The sequence below is a fragment of the Perna viridis genome, chromosome 2 (assembly GCF_037379345.1).
Source record: "Perna viridis isolate PV_CMFRI_1.1 ecotype Kerala chromosome 2, ASM3737934v1, whole genome shotgun sequence".
Classification (NCBI taxonomy): Eukaryota; Metazoa; Mollusca; class Bivalvia; order Mytilida; family Mytilidae; genus Perna; species Perna viridis.
In genome coordinates, this window is record NC_142446.1 from 493532 (window position 1) to 503537 (window position 10006).

Genomic DNA, 10006 nt, shown 5'->3' on the forward strand with positions numbered 1-10006 from the left:
GTTTCATGAAAACCCATATTCATAGGAGATAAAAATTATAAAGAGTCCACAGTAGATTTCAAAATTAAGGGGGATAACTCTGTAAATGACACTCAAATACAATAGAATCTATTGTATTTTCAATGTTGATTATCTCCTAAGAGCAGGCAGACATGAATGAATAATTACACATTTCACAATATAGACTCATAAAACAACTTAATTACAAAAATAAAATTATGTAGCCTTTATTGGGATGTATCACATTTTTCAGATTTTGCATGATTCTTACAGAGACTGCTACTTGAATATCATTTGAAAATCAATAAAAAAATGCATTTGAACATGTTAAACATATATGAAAATTTGTTCCAAATATAGTGCATACTTCCAGTTCACAAACAGTATACATCTTACAATAAATTCATAATTTCATACTGATCAACCTGCCTTTTGAGCTTCATACTGATGTTTTTGTAGCTACAATAGGACTCCGCATGGAAGTACTTCTCTGCCTGCAGAAAGAGGTACCGTATATACATGATTTCATTTCATGATAAGAATATTTTTCAATAGAACTCAGTATCAGTTGAACTTCTTTTTGGTTGCTGTAAAACGCTCCATGTACTGAAAGTAAAAAATTAAATACTAGAAAAATTGTGTTTGTTTGTTTGTTTGTTGGGGTTTAACGTCCGAGCAGCAATATTTCAGCTATATTCAGACAATGAACATGAATATGATGATAAAATGAACATGAAATGATGATGAAATAAAATAGGGATGGGACACAAGGACAATGGGGTCAACAAATTTTGATTGCCACTGGAAATAGGGAGAGGTGGGTTGGGTCGGGCAATTTAGCCTCCTGTGGCGGAGCCCTATGGTTCCTACTCTGGGAAAATAGTAGGGTTCTTTAAGGTGCGAGGAGCATGGCATCTTTCCCAACACGATGCACCACTGTGGTTTGCAGTCAGGTATTCCGTATTATAGCCTGACAACCCCAGCATGTAACACACCAGGGGTACCCCATTCCACCACCTGGGGCACACATCCCAGTTGCACTGTGGGCAGAGCACCCTAGCCCCCGGCTAGGGTTCTGAGCACTATTTAGTCGCCTTTTACAACAAGCTTAGCGCTGCTGCAGGCCTATTCTTTTAACACCCGGACCTGCACGGGGCAGAAAAATTGTGAGCAATGCTCACGAACTTGATACCTCCTTCCCCATTTGATGATATGCACCTTTTTACCTCCATACTGATTTGGATACAAATCTAAAATAAGAGATGCACAATGGGAATATGAAATGAAGATTCTGCGAAAATTTCATTCAGTTCTATTCAGTGGTATTAGAAGAGTAACTGAAAAGAGGTGGATCCACCTTGTCCCCATATTTACAAAGCCTAAGTCCCTTTTTTTGTCAAGTGAAACCCCAAAATTGATTCAGACCAAAATATGAAATAGTAGGTGCACAATTGGAAGAGATAATAAAGATTCCTTGAAAGTTATATTCAGTTCCATTCATTATAATAGGAGAAACAGACGATAGATGGGTCCCCCATGTTCCAGTATTCAAAAATGAAAAAGTCAATTTTTTTAATATGCAAAACTCCCAAATTAATTCGGATCAAAATCTAAAACAGGAGGTGCACAATGGAAATGTTTAACGTTACATGGATAATGTCAGTGATTCCTGACAGGTTACACTTGTTGAAGACCTTTTGGTGATTTCTTTGTTGTTGTTATCTGTTTTTCATTCTCGAGCGATAACTGAAGTTGAAGTGCACAAAAACGTCATGAAATTTTGAGGTATTGTTACTTTCTGCTAGAGGAAGCTTGCTATATAAAAATGGGTCACTGGTCAAGGAGTTGAAGGGGCCACAAAATGTCATATTTTGGGAGACTGCTTTTTTTTCTAAATTTTCATCTGATTTTAATGAAAAGATTTGTAAATTCATTCTCTTTATAAGGGCATTATGAAGTGATAGAAAATTTTCTATATCTTTAACGCTTTTTGAGATAACAGTGTAAAAAGTGATCCATGAAAGTACTCTGAAAGCAGAATTTTTACTTAAATTGAATTTCAAAATACTGTGCAAAGGTCATTAATAAGTGTAAACACTCCTTTTTGTAAGCTCTAGAAGGCTCTGACAACATAATGTTATTGAGTAACAAATTTATACCTCATTAGAACTGTGTGAACAGGAATAACAAATGTATACCTCATTAGAACCATCTGAGTATGATATACAATAAAATGTTATTAAGTAACAATTCAGGGCCCAATCCAGAGACTTTGAAAAATGGGGAGTGCCAGCAAAGGTTTCTCAGAAAAAGTGGGGGTGCCAGGACAGTATTTGCCAGTTTTTGTCAATTTTATACAAGAAAATTTTTCCAATAAAAATAGGAAGGGGCCAAACCCCCTTGCAAACCCCCCCCCCCCCACCTTCCAGACCCGCCACTGCAAATGTATACCTCATTAGAACCAAGTGAACAGAAGTAACCAATTTATACCTCATTCGAACCATCGGAGTATGATATACAATATAAATTTATTGTGTAACAAATTTATACCTCATCATAACCATCTAGGTTGTTAAACTGCTTCACATCAAACACATTCCCTTCAATTGCCAACAAAGCTATCTTAGAATGCTTCATAATCTCTGGTGTAAAAGCTGAAATTTCCAAACAGTTCTCCTCAAGTCTTAAAACTTTTAACCTTGGACACTTGGCAACACTTCCAGGTAAAGCAGAAATCTGAAATAACATTTTGACATGGGAATTCATAAAGATGGTAAACTATGACTGCTGGTTCACAGCAGAACAATGATATCTCTATACCCATACTCCTATAATCACTGTAAGAAAGAGCATTTTATATCATAACTCATGGGTTATCAGATTTCTCTAATCTTACTTAAATGATGACATTTGAAGCACACACCAAGTTTGAAGGAAATCTGACTAAGCAATACAGCAATTATACAGGTAACAAACATAAATATATGATATTTAACCAACCCAATTCCTCCCAAATGACTTCCCGCAAAGGATTTCTCTAAAACCAATCCCAAGTTTAAATGGTTACCAACAATGACAAATAAAGAGCTTTGCGGAGTAGAGCATGATATGATAACAGCAAGTCAGACTCTGTTCTCCTGGGGCAAGTGTGGACACAATATTAGTATTGACAAACTTATGCAGAGGGACTTACAGTTAACACAATAACTGGTCTAGACACAATGTACCAATAGCTTCAAAACAAGATAAACCTACCCTGTCGAATTTTTTTAAACAGAATTTCAAAAGGAACAGATTGACATGTGAATCATAACAAAGTGCTGTTAGCACTGAAGGTTTTTGCTCCTTGTGAAAATAGTAAGCAGTCATACACAATCAATTTCAAAGATTATAAAATGTAAAATGAAACTGTAATCATAAATTTGCACTTCCTATGTAATTTGGAATTTTCTTCCCTTCTAAATATTAAAACTGATTCTGTGAATTGATAGAATATAACAGTATACAACTTTACACACATCTACAAATTTTGTTTCATTTCATCTTTTTTACAAATTTTGAAACCTGCCCAAAAATAAATAAATTTGCAATTACATTCAAAACCTATTTTACAGAGTTTATTCCTACAGTACTGTAATTTCACACAAATAAACCATTTTCAGCATAAGAAAATAATAAGATTTTCCAAAACAGGCACTTTTATCAATTTGAATTTTCCTGTCAATTTCACTTGGTTGAGTTACTGCTCTTCAATTACAAAATATCAATGTAATGAAGAAAAATGAGCTTGTAAACTGTTATATGAATCATACTTAACACATCAAGTATTTCTTGGCAAATTCTGCAAAAGCTAAATTTCCTTAATGCAAAGTTTTTACTGAACATCTCTCAAGGCCAAATAGAAGTTCATCAAATCTTCAATTGATTTGAAGTCTAGATCTGAATTCCATGTGCAACAATAATAGAATTTTATAAAGCTGAATAACTGCCTGATCCTGAAGGATCAAAAACCCAAAAAATCAGATCATCAATAAGATTTCCCTAAAAATTCTAATAATAACACCTATTATCTCCTTTTTAGCCCCTATTTCCAAAACGGATGGGGCAAAAACCTCCAACTATAATGCCCTCCATCGTGTGTTTAGGAACAATGTATCAAAATTTCAAAAAGATCGTATAAGAATTACCCAATTTACTGTAAATGGATAAATAAATTAATGGATGCCAACGCGAAAGACAACAACAGGGTGATACCATTATACAACTGAAGTAAAAAAAAATTGAGGTTGTATAAAAAAAAAACTGTATCCAGGTGACAAGACGGTGATGTACCTGATTTTGATTTAAGTTGATTTCTATGGCCTGGCATGATGCTACACTCTCAGGAAGAACTGTGATTCTATTTCTGGACAGATTTAATGCATCCAGTTGTTTAAGTCGGCTCAAGTCAACAGGAAAATGAGTTATCTGATTACCAGAGAGGTTAACAGTTCTAAGATTAGTTAAATCACTAATACTTGAAGGAATACAGGACATATGATTATTTTCTCCAGAAAGAGTTTCTAGTTTTTGTAAACCTCCTATTTCAGATGGTAGATTTTCTGAAATAAAAAAAAGAAAAGCTACAATTATATTCTATAAAATCACTACTAAGCAATTTGGTTAACAGGAAGTTGATTTGTGACAGACCAAATTCATACATACAGTACAACCTATCAAGCTGAAGATGCATACTTTCTCAATATAGGGATCAAAAGTCTTAACAGATGAAAATTAATGGGACAGATATATACATGTACTTCCAGCAGTAAAACTTAATAATCGAACATAAATATCCTAAATTGTTGATAAACAAGAGGCTCCCAGGAGCCTGAATCGCTCTTCTGGTTATTTTTTTGCCTTTTAAAGGCAGTAACTCTAACAAGGAGTTGTCCCACAATTCTGACTCAAGAAGACTTTGGTAGGACTTATCGTAAGGATTTTTTCATCAACTGAAAGTTTCTTTCTATCTATTATAATTTTCAATTATTGGCTGAAAACTGCTTAAAACATCATTTTTCACCTTTCAAGGGCAATAACTCTAACTAGGAGTCATTGGACAACTTTGATCCCTGCAGACATATAGGCCTTATGATAAGGATCATTTCGGCAATTGAAAGAATTTGGCTTAATCTAACAGTTTGTAATATATATGCAAAATACTTCTGTCTGGCCCCTATATTCTATTTGTAGAAATGGAATATACGTTTTTTATCAGATGATAAATCCCCACATCAGCTCTATGCAAGATACCCCAAGGAACATTTACAATTAGTTTGGTTCTTATTAGTCCAGTGGTTTAAGAGAAGAAGAGTTTTGAAAAATTGTTGACAACAACGGACGAAGTGATAACTTTAATATTAATTGGTTGATCTTGTAAAGATTTTATAAAAAGGTTCCAAACCACATAAGGAAGGTTGGTATAGATTTTGGGGGTTATGGCCCCAACTATTTTTGAATGAGTGTCCAAAAAGGGGCCAAATACAAGTATTTCATAAAATTTAATGATATAACTCTAGTAGAAAATAGGAATGTATGTGATGTTGTTCAACAATATTCTATACCAAAATGGTCAGACTGGTGTAGATTTTGGGGGTTAAGACTTGAACATTTTAGAAATTAGGGACCAAAAAAGGGGGCCAGAAACATGAACTTTCCTGCAGACAATAACTTGACTATTAATGAATGGTCGCTTTGAGATTGTATAACAAGATGCCAAACCACCAAAGGAAGGCTGGGATTGATTAAACTTTTTAGGAATTTGGGGCCAAAAACAGGCCTGAAACAAGCATTTTCCTTATGTTCAGGCAATGAATTGAGTAAAAATGAATGGATCTCATATAAATTTTACTACAAGGTGCCACCATAGGAAGATTTTTGCCAAGTAATACAAGGGGCCAGAAACAACTTTTTTTTATTTCTGTATAATAATTTGAGTAAAAGAGAATGAACCACTTTGAAATTATACCACAAGTGTCATACCCTCAAATAAAGGTTTTGATTGATACTGGAGGTTTCAACTTCAACCATTTAGGAATAAGAGGCCAAAAAGTGACTGCTTCAATTCTGGTCAAATTTTTAACCTGTGTCCAATATCTAATCATAATAAAAATTCTAAGCTTTATCAAGTTTGAATGTGTGTCCATACTTGCCCCAACTGTTCAGGGTTAGACTACTGTGGTCGTATCTATTTTATTCAAAATATGAAGAGAAAAAAAAAAGAGTCCAGAAAATATCATTTAAATGAATTTTCAAAATTTTATCAACAGTGTCACAGAATGAAACATCAAAATTTATGCTTACCTAGTTTATTACTGCTTACTATTAAACTTTTCAATACTTTAAAATTTCCAATTAGCAGTGGAAGCTTATGAAGCTTATTGTCTGATAAATCTAGTATTCTTAAGTTCTGTGTTAAATTGTGTAACTCTTCTGGGAACTAAAATAAAAAATGATATCATAACTATATGTTCATTAGAAATATAAACTGCACATACATTAGAAATAAAAACTACATGTTCATTAGAAATGTAAACTACATTTATAACTGGCCTACTCTCTGGACTGGCATTAGAATATATGATATATTTAGATTAAGATGAATCTTTATTGTACACGCATTATAAACGATTGTTTAAATCCTTTATTGTTTACCCTATATTGCATACCCCATATCACATCCCTAAATCTATATCACATACCCTATATTGCACTCATAGACATATATGACATACTCTATATTGCACCCCTAGACCTATATTGCATACCCTATATCATACCCTAGACCTATATTGCATACCCTATATCACACCCTAGACCTATATTGCATACCCTATATCAGACCCCTAGACCTATATTGCATACCCTATATCACACCCTAGACCTATATTGCATACCCTATATCACACCCTAGACCTATATTGCATACCCTATATCAGACCCCTAGACCTATATTGCATACCCTATATCACACCCTAGACCTATATTGCATACCCTATATCACACCCTAGACCTATATTGCATACCCTATATCAGACCCCTAGACCTATATTGCATACCCTATATCACACCCTAGACCTATATTGCATACCCTATATCATACCCTAGACCTATATTGCATACCCTATATCATACCCTAGACCTATATTGCATACCCTATATCACACCCTAGACCTATATTGCATACCCTATATCACACCCTAGACCTATATTGCATACCCTATATCATACCCTAGACCTATATTGCATACCCTATATCATACCCTAGACCTATATTGCATACCCTATATCACACCCTAGACCTATATTGCATACCCTATATCACACCCTAGACCTATATTGCATACCCTATATCACACCCTAGACCTATATTGCATACCCTATATCACACCCTAGACCTATATTGCATACCCTATATCATACCCCTACACACAGAGCACACTTGAAGTATAGATAAAATATATGATATAATGAACATCACATGTCAAAATCCATATCATATGTGGTATCAACTCTTGACCTATTTCACCCTGGGAGCCGTGGCCCTAGGTTGATATAGGAGTCTCGTGTTGATACAGAATGTGATACAGACTTTGGCACGTAATATTCAGTATGAATCAAAGATTACGTAAATTATGCTATTGGGATGTTAAAGATAGAGTTCATTTCATTCTAAAAGGCCCTAAGCTTGACATAATAAGATCTTCTCATCTAAATCAGATAAGTTCAAAATACAAAAATTTAGAAAAGCTAGAAAATAATGAAATATTTATGTGGTTAATGTCTTCAGAAGACAACTATACTTATGATCAATTGTATACATAAATCAGTAACACTGAATATTTAGGTGATAATGCTTCACTGTATGTATTATTGTTCCTTTCTCTGGCTGTTTCATTGTCAATTCAAGTACAAACATTTGTACTATATCTAAATTTTACAATTTTATAAAGGTAATTCGTTTTTAAGTCCTTAATATTGTTAGCGACTTCTTGCACTCGTAATTTCAGTACTTTATATTCGCATATGATTTGCATAATTATATATTTATACTCCTTGTAAGGCTGCAGATCTATGCCGTGTTTACCGCCATAGCATCGTAGTTCTTCCTTCATACAAGATAAAAATGAACCTCTTAAATATCATGCATCAGTGTTAAACGTGTGTTTCTTGCTTGTGCAAGAACGGCAAATTTACATGAAATGATCAGTCAGCATTTAACATTAACCAGTTTCTGATTCAGGTGCAGGGGCTCGTTACAAGACTAAATAGGTAATATTTAGCAGGGTCCTGATAGCTATGAATATTCATTGCCAGTTATTTAATCTGGTCCCTAATCTGGGTCCTGGTCAATATCATAAGCGACCCAAAGATCGCTACAACGTACCTCTTTTAAAAAGTATCATACTCACTTCTATGCATGTTCTTTTTTTTGGCTGGTATGAGAATGGGAAGTTTACATTAAAAGATGAAATGATCCATTAGTATTGAATTTATGTAATATTACAATTATGCAATGTTTGCCATTGTGATTTACTGTACACCATAAAAATCTGTGGATGCATTCAATAGTAGATTCATATTTTGATACTTATCTTCAAACTACAATAAAATAAACAGAACAGATTAATGGTCAGCTACATGTAGATAGGAGACATTCCACAAAAGTGTCCCCCAATAACTCTTCTAAAATCTTGTACGTCAGGGAGCCTGATACTTTTGCTTCGGACTTAAGGCCATTGCCTTCCTCATAATAGTGAAACATTATAGTTACAAAAAAAATGGCTACTCCATATTACTATAATGGGCATATACTAACTGACTATAACATTATGCTTTACACCTGTAAAATTTAAACAATCAAACTGTATGAAAGTTGTCACTTCTTCTTTCCTCCTTTTTTTTTTATTGTATTTCCTCCACTGTCTGGAGCACACATCAAAATTAGATGAGAACTGACAAAGCAACCACACTTGAGCAAGGAGTTTAATATAGCTATATAAAAATCCTGGACTTGAGCAACTTAGTGCATGTGCATGTAAAATAATTGTGCTTATGATAATAAGTCTGAATACTGGTATAGATCGTGGGTATAGAATGACAGTCTCACATTCCCACCCACAACCATATATGACAAAGGATCATAGCAGTACTCCACTACAAAGGTTAGCATTCACAGCAATATCGTTTGTTAGGGTTTAATGTCCGAGCAGCAATATTTCAGCTATATTCAGACAATGAACATGAAATGGATGATAAAATGAACATGAAATGAAAAAAAAGGGATGGGTCACAAGGATAATAGGGTCGACAAATTTTGATTGCCACTGGAAAAAAGGGGGATGGGTAACGTCGGGTAATTTAGCCTCCTGTGGCGGAGCGCAAAGGTTCCTACTCCTATCGAATACCACTGCAGGGTTCTTTAATGTGCGATGCATCTATGGATTATATATATACTAAAAACAGCACATTTTACAGTGTCCATGCATAGTAAAAACTATAAAAGCATAAAGCTGAGCAGAAAAAAATGTATATATTCATTTGTTATAAGAGTAAGACCCTTACAGGGGTAAAAATAATGAAATACAAGCTGGTAGCCCAGACCATATTTTTGTTTAATATTTTCTAAATCTTCAACTAAATTTCACCCAAAAGTTCGGTAGCCCAGCCATGGGCTACACATGGACAATGGCTAATTTTCATCCTTGCGGATATATGTGGTCAAATGGGTATGATATTAATAAAGTGAATATTTGCATTATTTTATAATATTTATAGTCAAATTGAGTAGAAGCACTTCGTTACCTCTTTTAAACCAAGCTTGCTTAATTGACATGCTCCTGTCTTTTGTGCTGTATCAATATGAAGTTTGAGCTGAGAGTTGCCCATTTTGTTCACCCTTATTTGATTCCAGAGGTTGGTTGTAGGGATTGGATGTACCGGGGAATGGAACACGAACTTTAAATAC

At 34.3% G+C, this 10006-nt stretch overlaps 1 protein-coding gene across 1 annotated transcript; it reads right to left on the reverse strand.

The window, feature by feature from the left end:
- Nucleotides 1-211: 211 nt before the first annotated feature.
- Nucleotides 212-10002, reverse strand: LOC148623227 (leucine-rich repeat-containing protein 57-like). The gene is made up of 5 exons (XM_088564885.1): nt 9844-10002; nt 6343-6478; nt 4333-4601; nt 2551-2736; nt 212-606 (listed from the first exon to the last, which is right to left on the reverse strand). The coding sequence occupies exons 1-5, from the start codon at nt 9925-9927 to the stop codon at nt 565-567; spliced, it is 717 nt and encodes a 238-aa protein (XP_088421011.1). The 5' UTR covers nt 9928-10002; the 3' UTR covers nt 212-564.
- Nucleotides 10003-10006: the final 4 nt, after the last annotated feature.

Excerpts from the sequence above, each read along its gene's own strand:
- LOC148623227 (XM_088564885.1), bottom strand. The coding sequence starts at position 9,927 with ATGGGCAACTCTCAGCTCAAACTTCATATTGATACAGCACAAAAGACA. Across the intron at positions 6,479-9,843 it reads GCAAGCTTGGTTTAAAAGAG|TTCCCAGAAGAGTTACACAA; the intron begins GTAACGAAGTGC and ends TTTTTATTTTAG. Across the intron at positions 2,737-4,332 it reads TCAACTTAAATCAAAATCAG|ATTTCTGCTTTACCTGGAAG; the intron begins GTACATCACCGT and ends ATGTTATTTCAG.